The 18,752-nt window shown below is 44.8% G+C and overlaps 1 protein-coding gene across 1 annotated transcript in view; it reads left to right on the top strand.

Moving 5' to 3' along the window:
* rin3 (Ras and Rab interactor 3) overlaps window positions 1-15,668 on the top strand; it is a 140,298-nt gene extending 124,630 nt beyond the window's left edge. The window contains exon 10 of the mRNA XM_072568326.1: window positions 15,587-15,668. Within this exon, the coding sequence (XP_072424427.1) occupies window positions 15,587-15,601 (15 nt within the window). The 3' untranslated portion in view covers window positions 15,602-15,668. The remainder of the gene's footprint in view (window positions 1-15,586) is intronic.
* The last annotated feature ends 3,084 nt before the right edge of the window (window positions 15,669-18,752 follow it).

Genomic DNA, 18,752 nt, shown 5'->3' with positions numbered 1-18,752 from the left:
CGACGGGGCAGTGGGTATATACTGTACACGACGGGGTAGTGGGTGTATACTGTACATCTTGGGGCAGTGGGTATATACTGTACACGATGGGGCAGTGGGTGTATACTGTACACGACGGGGGAGTGGGTATATACTGTACATGACGGGGCAGTGGGTATATACTGTACACGATGGGGCAGCGTGTATATACTGTACACAACGGGAGTGGGTGTATACTGTACACGACGGGGGAGTGGGTGTATGCTGTACACAATGGGGCAGTGGGTATATACTGTACACGATGGGCAGTGGGTATATACTGTACATGATGGGGCAGTGGGTGTATACTGTACACGACGGGGGAGTGGGTTTATACTGTACACGACGGGGGAGTGGGTGTATGCTGTACACGATGGGGCAGTGGGTATATACTGTACACGATGGGGCAGTGGGTATATACTGTACATGATGGGGCAGTGGGTGTATACTGTACACGACGGGGCAGTGTGTATATACTGTACATGACGGGGTACTGGGTGTATACTGTACATGATGGGGCAGTGGGTGTGTACTGTACACGATGGGGGAGTGGGTATATACTGTACATGACGGGGCAGTGGGTATATACTGTACACGATGGGGCAGCGTGTATATACTGTACACAACGGGAGTGGGTGTATACTGTACATGACGGGGGAGTGGGTGTATGCTGTACACGATGGGGCAGTGGGTTTATACTGTACACGATGGGGCAGTGGGTGTATACTGTACACAATGGGGGAGTGGGTGTATGCTGTACACGACGGGGCAGTGGGTGTATGCTGTACACGATGGGGCAGTGGGTATATACTGTACATGATGGGGCAGTGGGTGTATACTGTACACGATGGGAGAGGGTGTATACTGTACACGACGGGGCAGTGGGTATATACTGTACACGACGGGGGAGTGGGTATATATTGTACACGACAGGGGAATGGGTATATACTGTACACGACGGGGTAGTGGGTGTATACTTTACACGACGGGGCAGTGGGTATATACTGTACACGATGGGGCAGTGGGTATATACTATACATGACGGGAGTGGGTGTATATTGTACATGATGGGGCAGTGGGTATATACTGTACACGACGGGGGAGTGGGTATATACTGTACACGACGGGGGAGTGGGGGTATACAGTGCACGACGGGGTAGTGGGTGTATACTGTACATGACAGGGAAGTGGGTGTATATTGTATACATGGGGGAGTCGGTATATCCTGTACACGACGGGGCAGTGGGTGTATATTGTACATGACAGGGGTGTGGGTATATACTGTACATGATGGGGGACTGGGGGTATACTGTACACGACGGGGGAGTGGGTATATACTGTACATGACAGGGAGTGGGGGTATACTGTACACAATGGGGGAGTGGATATATACTATACACGACGGGGGAGTGGGTGTATATTGCACGACGGGGGAAGTGGGTATATACTGTACACAACAGGGCAGTGGGAGTATAATGTACATGACGGGGAATTGGTATATACTGTACACAAGGGGGGGAGTGGGTATATACTGTACACATTGGGGGAGTGGGTGTACACGACAAGGGAGTGGGTATATACTGTACACGATGGGGGAGTGTGGGTATACTGTACACAACGGGGGAGTGGGCATATACTGTACACGATGAGGGAGTGGGGGTATACTGTACACGACGGAGGAGTGGGTGTATATTGTACACGACGGGGGAGTGGGTATATACTGTACACGACAGAGTGGGGTATACTGTACACGATGGGGGAGTGGGTGTATACTGTACACAACGGGGGAGTGGGGGTATACTGTACACAACGGGGGAGTGGGTATATACTGTACATGACGGGGGAGTAAGTGTGTATTGTACATGACGGGGGAGTGGGTGCATACTGTACATGACGAGGGAGTGGGTATATACTGTACATGACGGGGGGGTGGGTGTATAGTGTACATGACGGGGAAGTGGGTGTATTCTGTACATGACGGGGGAGTGGGTATATACTGTACACGATGGGGGAGTGGGGGTATACTGTACATGATGGTGGAGTGGTGGTATACTGTACACGATGGGGTTGGGTATATACTGTACAAACGGGGGAGTGGGTGTATATTGTACATGATGGTGGAGTGGTGGTATACTGTACACGACGGGTAGTGGGTATATACTGTACATGACGGGGGAGTGTGTATATACTGTACATGATGGGGCAGTGGGGGTATGCTGTACACGATGGAGTGGGTATATACTGTACATAATGGGGGAGTGGGTGTATACTGCACATAATGGGGGAGTGGGGGTATACTGTACACAATGGGGGAGTGGGTATATACTGTACATAACGGGGGAGTGGGGGTATACAGTACACGATGGGAGTGGGTGTATACTGTACTCGACGGGGCAGTGGGTATATACTGTACACGATGGGGGAGTGGGTATATACTGTACACGACAGGGGAATGGGTGTATATTGTACATGACGGGAGTGGGTGTATACTGTACACGACGGGGCAGTGGGTATATACTGTACACGATGGGGTAGTGGGTGTATACTGTATATGACGGGGCAGTGGGTATATACTGTACACGATGGTGCAGTGGGTATGTACTATACATGACGGGAGTGGGTGTATATTGTACATGATGGGGCAGTGGGTATATACTGTACACGACGGGGGAGTGGGTATGTACTACACGGCGGGGAGTGGGTATATACTGTACACGACGGAGGTGTGGGTATATACTGTACACGACGGGGCAGTGGGTATATACTGTACACGACGGGGGAGTGGGTATGTACTACACGACAGGGCAGCGTGTATATACTGTACACGATGGGAGTGGGTGGATACTGTACACGACAGGGCACTGGGTATATACTGTACACGACGCTGGAGTGGGTATATACTGTACATGATGGGGGAGTGGGGGTATACTGTACACGACGGGAGGTGGGTATATGCTGAAAATGATGGGGGAGTGAGTGTATATTGTACCCGACGGGTAGTGGGTATATACTGTACACGGGGGAGTGGGTATATACTGTACACGACGGGGCAGTGGGTATGTACTATACATGACGGGTCAGTGGGTGTATATTGTACTCGACGGGGGTCTGGGTATATACTATACACGGCAGGGGGTGGGTATATACTGTACACAACGGGGGAGTGGGGGTATACAGTGCACGACGGGGTAGTGGGTGTATACTGTACATGACGGGGAAGTGGGTGTATATTGTACACATGGGGGAGTGGGTATATACTGAACACAACAGGGGAGTGGGTATATACTGTACACGAAGGGGGAGTGGGCATATACTGTACACGATGGGGGAGTGGCGGTATACTGTACACGACGGAGGAGTGGGTGTATATTGTACACGACGGGGGAGTGGGTATATACTGTACACGACGGGGGAGTGGGTATATACTGTACACGATGGGGGAGTGGGTGTATACTGTACACAACGGGGGAGTGGGTGTATACTGTACACAACGGGGTAGTGGGGGTATACTGTACACAACGGGGGAGTAGGTATATACTGTACATGACGGGGGAGTAAGTGTGTATTGTACACGACGGGGGAGTGGGTGCATACTGTACATGACGGGGGAGTGGGTATATACTGTACACAACGGGGGGTGGGTGTATAGTGTACATGACGGGGAAGTGGGTATATACTGTACACGACGGGGCAGTGGGTATGTACTATACATGACGGGAGTGGGTGTATATTGTACATGATGGGGCAGTGGGTATATACTGTACACGACGGGGGAGTGGGTATGTACTACACGACGGGGAGTGGGTATATACTGCACACGACGGGGCAGTGGGTATATACTGTACACAACAGGGGAGTGGGGGTATACTGTACACGACGGGGGAGTGGCTATATACTGTACATGATGGGGGAGTGGGGGTATACTGTACACGACGGGGCAGTGGGTATATACTCTACACGACGGGGAGTGGGTGTATACGGTACACGACGGGGGAGTGGCTATATACTGTACATGACGGGGGAGTGGGGGTATACTGTACACGACGGGGCAGTGGGTATATACTCTACACGACGGGGAGTGGGTGTATACTGTACACAACAGAGGAGTGGGTGTACACTGTACACAACGGGGGAGTGGGTCTATATTATACATGACGGGGAGTGGGTGTATATTGTACACAAGGGGGAGTGGGTATATACTGTACATGATGGGGGACTGGGGGTATACTGTACACGACGGGGGAGTGGGTATATACTGTACATGACAGGGAATTGGTATATACTGTACACAATGGGGGAGTGGGTATATACTATACACGACAGGGGAGTGGGTATATACTGTACACGATGAGGGAGTGGGGGTATACTGTACACGATGGGGGAGTGGGGGTATACTGTACACGATGGGGGAGTGGGTGCATACTGTACACGACAGGGGAGTGGGGGTATACTGTACATGATGGGGTTGGGTATATACTGTACACGATGGGGTTGGGTATATACTGTACACTACGGGGCAGTGTGTATATACTATACATGACGGGGCAGTGGGGGTATACTGTACATGACAGGGAAGTGGAGGTATACTGTGCACAACGGGGGTGTGGGTATATACTGTACACGATGGGGAAATGGGGGTATACTGTACACAACGGGGGAGTGGGGGTATACTGTACATGACGGAGGAATGGGTATATACTGCACAAGACGGGGTAGTGGGTGTATACTGTACACGACGGAGGAATGGGTATATACTGCACAAGACGGGGTAGTGGGTGTATACTGTACACGACGGGGAAGTGGGTATATTCTGTACATGATGGGGCAGTGGGGGTATACTGTACACAATGGGGCAGTGGGGGTATACTGTACATGACGGGGGAGTGGGTGTATATGATACATGATGGGGGAGTGGGGGTATACTATACACGACGGGGCAGTGGGTATATACTGTACCTTATGGGGGAGCAGGTGTATATTGCAAGATGGGGGAGTGGGGGTATACTGTACACGACGGGGCAGTGGGTACATACTGTACACGACGGGGCAGTGGGTATATACTCTACACGACGGGGAATGGGTGTATACTGTACACAATGGAGGAGTGGGTGTACACTGTACACAACGGGGGAGTAGGTGTATATGGTACATGACGGGGAGTGAGTGTATATTGTACACAAGGGGGAGTGGGTATATACTGTACATGATGGGGTTGGGTATATACTGTACACAACGGGGCAGTGGGTGTATATTGTACATTGCGGGGGTGTGGGTATATACTCTACACGACGGGGAGTGGGTATATACTGTACACGGGGGAGTGGGGGTATACTGTACACAACGGGGAGTGGGAGTATACTGTACATGATGGGGGAGTGGGTATATACTGTACACGACGGGGGAGTAGGAGTATATTGTACATGACGGGGAATTGGTATATACTGTACACAAGGGGGGAGTGGGTATATACTGTACACAACGGGGGAGTGGGTATACACTGTACACGACAGGGGAGTGGGTGTATACTGTACATGATGAGGGAGTGGGGTATACTGTACACGACAGGGGAGTGTGTATATGCTGTACATTACAGGGGAGTGGGTGTATACTGTACACGACAGGTAGTGGGTGTATACTGTACATGACAGGGGAGTGGGGGTATACTGTACACGACAGGTAGTGGGTGTATACTGTACATGACGGGGGAATGGGTATATACTGTACATGACAGGGAAGTGGGGGTATACTGTACACGACAGGTAGTGGGTGTATACTGTACATGACAGGGGAGTGGGGGTATACTGTACACGACAGGTAGTGGGTGCATACTGTACATGATGGGGGAGTGGGGGTATGCTGTACACGACAGGTAGTGGGTGTATACTGTACATGACAGGGGAGCGGGTGCATACTGTACATGATGGGGGAGTGGGGGTATACTGTACACGACAGGTAGTGGGTGTATACTGTACATGACAGGGGAGCGGGGGTATACTGTACATGACGGGGGAGTGGGTATATACTGCACAAGACGGGGTAGTGGGTGTATACTGTACACGATGGGGAAGTGGGGGTATACTATACACGAACGGGGTGTGTGTATACACTGTACATGACAGGGGAGTGGGTGTAAAGTTCACACAGTGGGGTGTGGGAGTGATCGTATGTTTTGTGGTTACTAAAGTAAATTTTGCCGCAAAACCTCTGCTGCAATGGCTGAGGAAGTAACTGTTACATAAAAGTGGGAAAATCCTGAGCCGGACCAATTAGAATCACAAGTTGAATGATTATTAAAAGATATATCTCAAGCACTGGCGTATGCATTTTCTACAGGATTATTATTTTCTACACAATAATGAATCGACTAATTACATTTTATTCTTGGTGATCGCCAAGAATTATTGTGACATAATTCTAAAACTTGGTGACCCACTGTAACAGTTCAATATTTCAAATATGTGTCATTTAAAGGAGTTTTAAGCAACAATTAAAAAAAGCTGACATTTATTTTAGATATATGTTTCTCACAATGCATATGTAAGTATAGCTCCAGATTGTAGTCTTATTTTTTACTAAGACATTAGCTAAATCTTTGTCTTAAATCATGGATTGTTCTTCATGGAAATGCGATGTAAAGTAAATGAATTAATGAATGACAGTTATTGCAAGTTTGTGTTGTCAACAAAACTGATTTCCATTTCTAACGCCTACAGCAAGTTGTTATCTCATAAATGTTATCTCGATAGTATGCACCACATTATATCAGTGTTTTTATGCCAAGTACCTGATGTGTAATTTTTCTTCATTAATGGATCAACTGCCTCTTCTTGCAGAGATATATACTGCATTTCATTGTTTTAGCCTGGGATTGAGCAATTAGTCCGAAGGTAAAGGACGGCCCCAATAATGAACTAGAAATCCTTTTATATATATATATATATATATATATATATAGTACATTTTAAAAATGTGTTGTAAATGACTATTAAATGTTTACACAAGTGCTACTAATAAACCTATTACTCAAACAGCAATTAGTGTATGAATGTAAATTCAAATGGATCAAGGTTTTGCATCAGAACACTATCAGTTAGCGAGACATGTTAGCCTAACCTGAAACAGTTATCTAGTTTATGCCTCATTCAATTTACTTTCTTATATATAAGTTATAATTTTTTTTTCTGTTCATTTGTGGAATGTGGTTGCCACTGGCTGGCCAGTATTTATTGCCCATCCTTAGTTGGGTGATGAACTGCCTTCTTGAACCACTGCAATAATATTAAAATTCACCCTCCAAAGTTATTATTTTCAAGGACATTTTGAGCTGAATCTTACCAGAAATAGACTAAGAGTCACCTCTGTCACATTTCATGGAGGGTTCCGCTCTGGAGTCCTGGTGTGTTTTCTTACACTGTCACCTATTTAACTCTATGGCACCCTGTTGTCCAATACCCTGCTAACAATGGCAGAACACTCACCACTCTGGGCTATTCTGGGATACCTGGTACCGGTGCCACCTTTGAAAGGCCATTGTACACCCAGGCAAATGTTATAGGTCTGTCGTTCTGCATGGTTGCTGACATTTACCCCAGACATGGCAGATAAGGGGAAATTGGACTCTTGCTAAACTGGAGTCCAGCTGGATGGGTTGATTAGAGGAGTCCTCCAGGATTGGCAAAGGAAACCAATGCACCAGACCTTGCCCGCCTGGTCTGAGTTCCAGCAATGTGATCTCAACTATCTGGAGGATTGTCCAGTGATATAAGATAAAAGTCAATGACCTCCACTTTGCTCGGGTGAGTGCTACCATCTTCTCCGTGCCACACTCTATCTCTGCTACTGCGCCCACCTCCCACCATGCTCCATCACTCTCACAATCACATGTAACATCTTCCCTCACTCCCACTCCCCCTCGCCCCCATTTGCCCCCACTTGCATTAAGAGCTATGCAACCCACTTTCATCTCTCTCAATCCCTCCTTTTCTCTCATTCCAGGAAAAATTGGCCAATAATATGGCAGGAGGTTTTTTTCGCCACAAGACCTAATGGGTTATCATCATTAGCTCTGCCTCCATACTTCCCAACAATTCCGTGCTGTGTCTCTCACATTGGATTTCATCCCTATCTTACCACCCACAATAACTCACCACTCAGCAGGTAAGCATCAAACACTCATGTCCCATGCGCCCATAAAAGCCTACTGTGTACCCAGACATACCCTTCCCCATTTTTCAGGGAGGGTTCAGCAGGACAGTATGGTACCAACAAGGGACTTCCTCCTCCCCCTCCACCAGGACCAGCAGTAAAAGATCACAATGCCATACCATGCCAACATGGTCTCGGGTTGTTACCTGGCTTAAAGGAGCTGCACTTTTCTGCAGAACTGCCCAGTACTGTATGAGGAAGGTCAATGTCCTTCTCCATCCGCCAGGGTAATGCTGTCATCTCTCCTAAACCTCATGCTCACTCAATCTCACTTACTGCACCCTCTCCCACCTGGCTCATGCTCAACCACTCTCACTATCACTGGCAGCATCTTACCTTATGCCAATAACTCTGCATGCCCTCTGCAATCATAGAGTAGAATCATAGAATCACTGCAGTGTGGAAACAGGCCCTTTGGCCCAGGCCGTCCACACCAATCCACCAAAGAGTAACCCACCCAGACCCATTGCCCTACCCTATTACTCTACATTTGCCCTGACTAATGCACCTAAGCTACACATCCCTGGACACTATGGGCAATTTAGCTTGGTCGATTTGCCTAACCTGCACGTCTTTGGATTGTGGGAGGAAACCGGAGCACCTGGAGGAAACCCACGCAGACACGGGGAGAATGTGCAAACTGCGCACAGATAGTTGCCTGAGGCTGGAATTGAACCCAGGTCTGTGGCACTGTGAGGCAGCAATGCTAACCACTGAGCCACAATGTCTACTCTCCCACTGGGACCTTCACCAAAACTAACAATTATACCACCAGTGGCATATAGGTAGAGTAATGTTACTTCTGCAATTCTAATTACTTATACAAAGTAAATGAACTCACACCAGTGTGTAATTGTTTCAGCCAAGAGCTGAGTCAACAAGAATGGAAACTATGTGGAGGAAATACATAATTGTTTTTGTATTAGCTAAAATTGTATGCAAGCTAGATACGCCTGTACAAACAGTAGGTATGAACATCGGTTTCCCATTTTTACAGAAACACAGGAACAAACCCCAATTAAAAGGGTCATAAGGATCAGTATGGTAGGGGAAGGCACAGATGGAGGGATTAGATAATTGTGAAGAAAGGATATGCCGAACAATGACCCAAACGGATGAGGTCAAACGGCCTTGTGAGGCCAGAAATAAGCATTTTGCCACAGACAAGGCTGGATAAGGCAAGAGATAAACAGGAGTAATGGGTGCCGGTCTTAGGGAAGTGGAAGATGTAAACAGGGGAGGAGCAATGAAATTAAAAAATAGAAACCAAATTATATAAATATCATGTATTGGTTGAATTCGGTGTGTGTGTCCCTTGCCTTGTAGATAGTGGACATCACACCCTCTTGCAAGAGTAAAATAAAGGACACTACTGATTCAGATTTGTCTCGGACTGAAATTACTGAAGTGTGTGAGCTTTATTTCTCACACACCCTTACCTTCCCTCTCTCATTCCAGGAAGAATTTAACCCACAATATGAAGGAAGAGTCAGATTGTGTAGTTGGCTGCCCATCATTTGGCTCATCTTTATAAGGACAGTATCATGACTCTGACCACCCCAAACCCGGACTTCACTTGGCTTACTGTACCAGGACTCCCCAAGCAAAAGCTAAGCTCTTGACTTGACTGAGACTTGCTGGATAATAACATCAAGCTTCCTGACATTGTGTGTGTGCCAGAGAGTAAGGCAAGACAGCAGGGCTATCAGCTTGGTATCTCTGGCTAAGGGATAAATGTATAAAAAAGGCAGTTCAAGACCTGGATGCTGAAGAGAGGCCCAGAGCAATGAACACTATGGCAGTGAGTGAAAAGCCCAGAGATGCAGCCTGGTCCAATTCATTAGTTGGGAGAATGCCCCAAAGCCACCAATGTCACTATCTCTCATGTCACTCAGATCCCTCACAGATTCTTAAAAGTGGGGTAAATAGTTTTGCTGTTAAATCTGAAGATTCTTTTGCAAGAAATCATTGAGATTAGAGAGGAATTCCTTTACTGAAAAATTCTTTTACCAGGACAAAGATGTGCAGGCTAGGTGGTTTTTTTTACAGGAAATGCAAGGTTACAGGGAAAGGGTAGTGGGGTGGGCCTGGGTGGGATGCTCTTTGGAGGGCTGGTGTGGCCTTGATGGGCCAAATGGCCTTCTTCTACACTGGAGGTATTCTATTTTTTTAAAGCACTCCATCCCCCACAGTGCCCACCTCTCCCCAAAGGTGTCTCCTGGTTATGTATTTTTTCTTATTATTTTTCTGGAGGGATTCTGTGATTCTAACAGCAATTGAATTTGTCAATTTTCAACCAAACCACTAGGTGGCACAAAACATCACGATGTAAAACTAACCAGCCTATTGTCAGGCTATTCCAACCACCTCACCCCATCCTCAGCAACAAAAACATTCAATGGGCTGAATACATTGAACAATAACAAACATATCAGGGAATCTATATATGAACCCCTAAGTTATTAAAGAAGTTCAAGGTTTCTAGGACATAACAATAAAGGACACACTGACCTTCAACTCACATTCATTAGTGCAAATAGGCAGGCCCATGGCAAAATGAAATCCAACTTTAGCAAACCCAAAGCATTGTATATTGGATAAAAGAATGAGCAGCACAGGTACATCATGAAAAATGAAGACTTCAAAAAGTGCCTGAGGTTATTGGTAAACTCACAATTTCAATATTGCAACTTTAAAAGCAATTCAAATGTTGGAATGTGTAGTTAGAGCAATAATTCTACAGTTATTATCTTAAGTATTAATAATAAAGGAGTCAGAACTCGCTTGGAGAACTGTGTGCCATTCTAATCCTGCATGGCATATATACACCAAAGGATACAGAGAGCAGCAACAGGAATGGTTCAGGGGATGAGAACCATTTATACTCAGCAGCTACATTATAAATAGCATTGCTAAGCTGAACTCAAAGTGACCAGTTATCCCAATTTGGCCAAGACAGTCCTGAAGTTTCATTCAAACTCCTGCTGTCTCAACAAGTTTCTAAAAATAGGTCAACTCTCCCAGTTTTCATCTTTTTCTTTTTCATCAAATATAAACTGGCTCTGGGGGAGAAAATCCATATGAAGTTCTGTCTTCCTTCATGTGGGCACCCATCACATCCTATTGTAATGCATTGAGCAAACTTCTCTCCCCAACTTGCCTCTTTAGTGCCAGCTGCTCCATTGTCAATGACACTTTTTCAAGGATTATTGGGATACAGTTGCCAATTCTGGTGGGACATATTTCAGGTGATGTCAACACATGACCTTCATTCTTCAATTGCCCCTCTCTTCACCACTGCCATTGGTCACCCCAACAGCTTCCTGTGACATTCAATATTTCCCAGTTTTTGCAAATTTGGTCAATTTAGCTCAACATGTAGCATTATTTCATGCCATGAGACCATAAATTAAAAATAGTGAAAACTATATTGAACAACTGGTGGAGGCAAGTACAACTTTGTCATTTAAGAAACATTTGGAGAGGTACATAGATGGATAGGGCTGGAAGGATATGGACCAAACAGAGGCAAATGGGACTGGATTATGAAAACTGAGCGAGATGGATAATAGACAATAGACAATAGGTGCAGGAGTAGGCCATTCTGCCCTTCGAGCCTGCACCACTATTCAATATGATCATGGCTGATCATCCTTAATCAGTATCCTGTTCCTGCCTTATCTCCATAACCCTTGATTCCACTATACTTGAGAGCTCTATCCAACTCTTTCTTAAATGAATCCAGAGACTGGGCCTCCACTGCCCTCTGGGGCAGAGCATTCCACACAGCCACCACTCTCTGGGTGAAGAGGTTTCTCCTCATCTCTGTCCTAAATGGTCTACCCTGTATTTTTAAGCAGTGTCCTCTGGTTCGGCACTCACCCATCAGCGGAAACATGCTTCCTGCCTCCAGAGTGTCCAATCCTTTAATTACTAATAGAAGATGGAATTAGTAATAACATTAGCAAATTTGCTGATGAAATGTGAGGAGGATGTTAGGAGATTACAGGGTGACCTGGACAGGTTAGGTGAGTGGTCAGATGCATGGCAGATGCAGTTCAATGTGGATAAATGTAAGATTATCCACTTTGGTGGCAAGAACAGGAAGGCAGATTACTACCTAAATGGAATCAATTTGGGTAAAGGGGCAATACAGAGAGATCTGGGTGTTCTTGTAAGTTTCCTGTTTCCATGCTGTAAACCGTTATGACTCTAACCTTTGGCTAAGTTTGATAATAGTAGATTAGGTAATTGTGATTAAGAATGTTCAAATATTATTGAATGCCATGCTAGGCGTATTGGAATGATATAGAGACAAACTTTGAAGAGCAAATGGCTTTTTATTAACCTTGATGATTATTTTCATTGTTGAAAATAAATTATCCACACAGAGTCATAGGTTTCTTATCTTATACACAAGGTTCCTCCTTTTTTATCTTTGACAATTAAGGATATAAAATCTCAGTTTGGAGAGTCTAGAAGTTTGCTTAATGTGATACCACATCATCTCATAAACCACAAAATTGCCTTTCTAGTGACATAAATCTTAACACTTCCATTAACTCTTAATCATGTTCTGAAGCTGAGAACCCAATAGGTTTTACAAATAAAAGCTACAGATAACCTTCGCAGCTCTTTATTGTTGCTGGCAGTAGCACAATAGATCCTTCCCAGCAATCGATGCACAACTTAGCTCTTCCGTTCTCAACCCCACACTTTAGAAAAGATACAAAATCAATAGAGAGCTCAGGGGAAAAAATCCAGAGGAATTGTTCCAGGGATGAGAAACTGTAATCATGTGGATAGACGGGAGAAGGTTGAGAAACTTTAAGCATGTGGATAAAATGGAGGGTCTCCTCCACAAAGACAGGAGAAGATTGAGAGGAGATTTGATAGAATTAGAAGATCCTGAGGAGTTAGACAACATGGGGGGGGAAACATTTTGGTGTGATGGGTGGATAGAATCTGGAATGTACAGAGTGAAATTGTGGGGAAGGTGGATTCAGTAATGGCTTTCAAAAGAGAATGGGTTAATTATCTGAATAGGAGTAAATTGCAGGGAATAGGTGTAGGGAGTGGCTAAAATGGATGGCATGGATATGTCAGGCCAAATGGCCTCCTGTACTACAACCATTTTGAGACTTTGTTTTTGTCAACAGATGCTAACTGACCTGCTGAATGCAAACACAAAAGCTAGTTCAGTGCAGCACCAAAAGCTGGAAGGCTAGAATACTCTGTTGTGGGCAGATGATGCTTAAGTTTTTCACAACAACAGCTGCAAATGAATGGCATTAAGGAAGGGAATTTTACACCGATACAAAGTCAGAGACACATGGCTCAAGGTACTGAGGACAAATAAGTCATATAATGCCTTGGGTATCTAGACATACCTTTATTGAATGAGTACTGTTTGACATATGCAGTTCTCTTTTACAGATAGGTGATCCTGAGAAAAGAGCTGTAAAAACTTTGTGTGCTATTGACAAGGTGGGGCTTTATGTAACTGATGCCTCTGGTCATTCTACAGATGTCACAAGAATCCATATAAGATCTGCAAGGTTCTTGAAGACTAACTCAATATAAGAATTAACTTCAGCTATGTCATACAGACAGTAACACCAAGAGTCTATTGACCAGTTTGTTAGAAGATGCTGCAACAAAGACATAAGTGTGATTTTCCCAAAGAGGAACAGTCAGGATGACTCATCACATTAGTCATTGTAGGCAAAAGTGAGGACTGCAGATGCTGGAAACCAGAGTTTCAATTAGAGTGGTGTGGGAAAAGCACAGCAGGTCAGGCAGCATCCAAGGCCTGGAGGAAGAACGCCTCATCTTCTGCCTCGGAACACTTCAACCTCAGGGCATCAATGTGGACTTAACCAGTGTCCTCATTTCCCTTCCCTCCGCCTTACCCCAGTTCCAACCTTCCAGCCCAGCACTGTCCTCATGACCTGTCCTACCTGCCAATCTTCCTTCCCACCTATCTGCTCCACCCTCTTCTCTGACCTATCATCTCCATCCTCAGCCCCATCCCCACCCAATTCATCTATTGTACTCTTTGCTACCTTCCCGCACCCTCCTCTCTGACCTATCACCTCCATCCCCACCCCCATTCACCTATTGTTTTCTTTGCTACCTTCTTCCCCCCCAGTTTATCTCTCCACTCTGGAGGTTCTCTGCCTCTATTCCTGATGAAGGGCTTTTGCCCAAAATGTCAATTTTCCTGCTTCTCAGATGCTGCCTGACCTGCTGTGCTTTTTCAGCACCACTCTGATCTAAACATTAGTCATTGTAGCTGTACCAGTTGAAGCCTTTAGAAAGAATCTTTTGATTGATAATGAGGCCACACCATTGAAACATTACTCAAGGAAGGGTGGAGGTATAAACCACAGAGGCAGGCCTTCAACAAGTATATGCTTTAGATACAGCCCTCAGCATTGCTGCAGTTAGCAAAGTGCACCAAATCTGACACAGATGTGGCTTGTCAATCTGCACAAAAGCTGTCTAACTTTTCTCGGTACCTGTGAACAAGGGATATCGGACACATGTCCAAGAAATCAGGTCCCAAACCCCTCTGAGCAGATAGTGTTAGTTAGAAATACAAACACTTGGCAGCTATGGAGAAAAGGCAGAGTTAACATTTCAAATTCAGTGACCCTTTTTCAGAACAGGTTTGGACTCAAGGCATTAGTGCTGCTTTTTGTCTATAGATGCTGCCAGATTTACTGAGTTCTCCAGCAATTTCTGCTTTTGTTTCACATTTCCACCACCTGCAGTTCTTTGATTTATTTTACTTGGATACTATCAGTGGTTTCTAAATATGCAACAAACCCAGATCATACACAATTATTACTGAACACAAGTGTTGCATTCACACAATGATGATGCAGTGACATTGAGTGGCTGCAGCCAATTGCAAGACAACTAAGTTGTAAAACAAGTGTAGAAGAGAAGTGCATACCTCTCCAAACAAATATATCATATCAAGATCAAGACAAATTGTCCAAACTCCAATTTTACACTGAAGTTTGAAAGGTTAATCTTTGAAATTCTGTTTTATCTGTTTATGTAATTATCAAATTGGCAATACATGCCTATATAAGGCAATGCATATCTGTTTTAGGTAAGTTTTTATCTTTGGAAAAAAATGGTGGTCCTGTACAGCTGTAACCTTGTATGCCTTGCTCTGTCTAAATGCCCTATCATCTGTATGTCCTTGTATGTTATGAGCCTGTAATGCTCACAAACTTTTCACTGTACTTAGGCACATGTGACAACAATAAATCAAGCAAACACTAAATCAGTACTCCAGTATAGTTTTAAAATACCCACTTCAAGATACCTTCATTGTATCATAACACAGGACCTGAGGATGTAAGATTCTCATACTCCGTCTTACCTTGGATGTCATGAAGCAGGGGACCCTACCAGCAGGCTCTAAGGTTGTAAGTAAGTGGCTTAATATTAGCCCAGACACTTGTGTGGCTGAGTAAGTTTGTATGTCATGGTTAGTTGGAATAAATGTCTGTTGAATTCTTTGATTTTATAATATCTACATGTATGTTGTAGAAGATATCGTCAACACTGCTTTATCAGCTAAAACACATTGCTGGAGGAAAGCTCACAACAGTCACCTGAATTTGCCATTGCTCAGCTGAGGAACACAGTTATACTTGAAACAGAAAGGGAAAACTAAAAGAGCAACTCTGAGGAGAGAGACCATGTAAACTAATATTTTTATCATGAACTGATCTGTTTCGCTACAGATGAAACATTGCAACACATATTGTAAAGTGAATGTAAAAGATTACACAAGACTTTTGCGAAAGTTCCCTTTTCTTAAAGGTGTATTTAAAGATTTTGCTCCTAAACCCATGACTGGCCAACCTGATCAAGTGGTTTCTCGTCTTTTTCCATATTCTGGGTCCTGGTCTTTTCCTGTTAACATTCTTACATTTTTCTGCTCCGTAGAAATATAGGAAGAGGAATAGGCCATTCAGCCCCTCGAGTTTGTTCTACCATTCAATGAGATTAGAACATAGAACATAGAACAATACAGCACAGAACAGGCCCTTCGGCCCACGATGTTGTGCCGAACTTCTATCCTAGATTAAGCACCCATCCATGTACCTATCCAAATGCCGCTTAAAGGTCACCAATGAATCTGACTCTACCACTCCCACGGGCAGCGCATTCCATGCCCCCACCACTCTCTGGGTAAAGAACCCACCCCTGACATCTCCCCTATACCTTCCACCCTTCACCTTAAATTTATGTCCCCTTGTAACACTCTGTTGTACCCGGGGAAAACGTTTCTGACTGTCTACTCTATCTATTCCTCTGATCATCTTATAAACCTCTATCAAGTCACCCCTCATCCTTCGCAGTTCCAACGAGAAAAGGCCGAGAACTCTCAACCTATCCTCGTACGACCTACTCTCCATTCCAGGCAACATCCTGGTAAATCTTCTCTGCACCCTCTCCAAAGCTTCCACATCTTTCCTAAAGTGAGGCGACCAGAACTGCACACAGTACTCCAAATGTGGCCTAACCAAAGTCCTGTACAGCTGCAACATCACTTCACGACTCTTGAATTCAATCCCTCTGCTAATGAACGATAATATTCCATAGGCCTTCTTACAAACTCTATCCACCTGAGTGGCAACCTTCAAAGATCTATGTACATAGACCCCAAGATCCCTCTGTTCCTCCACCTGATCAAGAACCCTACCATTAACCCTGTATTCCGCATTCTTATTTGTTCTTCCAAAATGGACAACCTCACACTTGGCAGGGTTGAACTCCATCTGCCACTCCTCAGCCCAGCTCTGCATCATATCTAAGTCCCTCTGCAGCCGACAACAGCCCTCCTCACTGTCCACAACTCCACCTATCTTTGTATCATCTGCAAATTTACTGACCCACCCTTCGACTCCCTCATCTAAGTCATTAATAAAAATTATGACTGATCTGTGGCCTAAATCCATATGCCAGTCATTAGCCCAAATCCCTTAATACCTTTGCTTTACAAAAATTAATCTATCTCAGATATAATTTTAACAATTAATCCAGCATTCGCTGCCATTTGTGGAATAGATGCAAACATCTACCATCCTTTGTGTGTAGAAGTGCTTCCTAACATCCCTCCTGAATGGTCTGGCCGTAATACTCAGACTATGCCCCCTAGTTCTAGAATCCCCAACCTGTGGAGATAATTTATCTTTACCTACTCTGTCCTTTCCTGTTAATATATTGAAGAATACAATCATATCACCACTTAATTTTCTAAATTCTAAAGAATACAGACCTAACTTGTATAATCTCTCCTTTTAACATAACCCTTGGAGTCCAGGTATCATTGTTGTAAACTTACCTTGTACTCCTTCCCAGGCCAATATATCCTTCCTGAGGTGTGGTGCCCTGGTTTGCTTAAGGCAGACCAAGTGGGGTCTAACCAGGTCTTTTGTATAACTGTAGAGTAACTTCTGCATCCTTGTACTCCTGTCCTCTTGATAAAAAGGCCAGCATCCTGGTAACTTTCTTGATTATTTTCTGCTCATGTTTTTGACACTTTATTGGAGAAATCCAGCCCAATGAATCAGAGACTACAAACGAGAATCGTGGTGAAATTGACAAGCGGTTTATTAAACAAAACGATATCGCAGAAGAGAAATTGACTAGGCTGACACAGACCTGATTCTCCGCACAGATGGCTAGGATTGTCCTCCCCAGATGGAAGGTGCAGACAGGTTTTATTGGGGTACAACACAAAGGTGATCATTGTAAAGTAGTTACAGTACAATGGTGAAAATTGTAAAGCGATTAAAACGAGAATAAACTGAATGGGAATTAATCAAGCATCCAGCAGCAGCAATTTATTTGTAATTGACATGGGAGGTGCCAGCCATCTCCGTGAGGAGGTGAGAATGTCTTCTGGAGGATTCTTCACTGTTTTTCCTGTCCATGTGAATATGTGTAAATGTCCCTTCTCCTGGCATCCAGGTCTGTCCGTGGTGTTCCTCCTGCACGCGAAGTCTGTCAGGGCCTCTCGGTCTGTCTGTTTCTTTGTGCAGTATTGGTTTCAATGGGCTTTGAGCTTACCCTTAGAGTACTGGGACCACAGTGCTAATCAGGGCTGGGAGCTTACTGTGAAGGCTGTTTGGGAAGTGTGTTCTCTGGTCTCAGAGTAGCTTGCCCATGTTTGGTTTCTTTGTTAGCCTGTTTGGCCAAGACTGGGGCATTGTGGGTATGTTCTGTGTGCGTTGGCAGGCTTGAGCTCTGTGTTTGCAGACCTGACTCTGTGTTTCTTATGTGGTCATGCTCGAGGTGGGCAAGGTAGCAGATCTTTCTCCCATACACTTCAAAGATCCAAGCACCCAAATCTCTTCAGAGACTCATTGCATTTTATTTCATACCATCTAGAAAGTACCCTGATTTATCCTTTTTCAGTCCAAAATGGATAACCTCATGTCAGCTTGCTTTGAATTAGAATGAGAATTAGCTTTATGTCACATATATTCAAATGAGTA

Source organism: Chiloscyllium punctatum, chromosome 4, assembly GCF_047496795.1.
Source record: "Chiloscyllium punctatum isolate Juve2018m chromosome 4, sChiPun1.3, whole genome shotgun sequence".
Taxonomy (NCBI): domain Eukaryota; kingdom Metazoa; phylum Chordata; class Chondrichthyes; order Orectolobiformes; family Hemiscylliidae; genus Chiloscyllium; species Chiloscyllium punctatum.
This window is presented reverse-complemented; position numbering and strand designations above follow the sequence as displayed.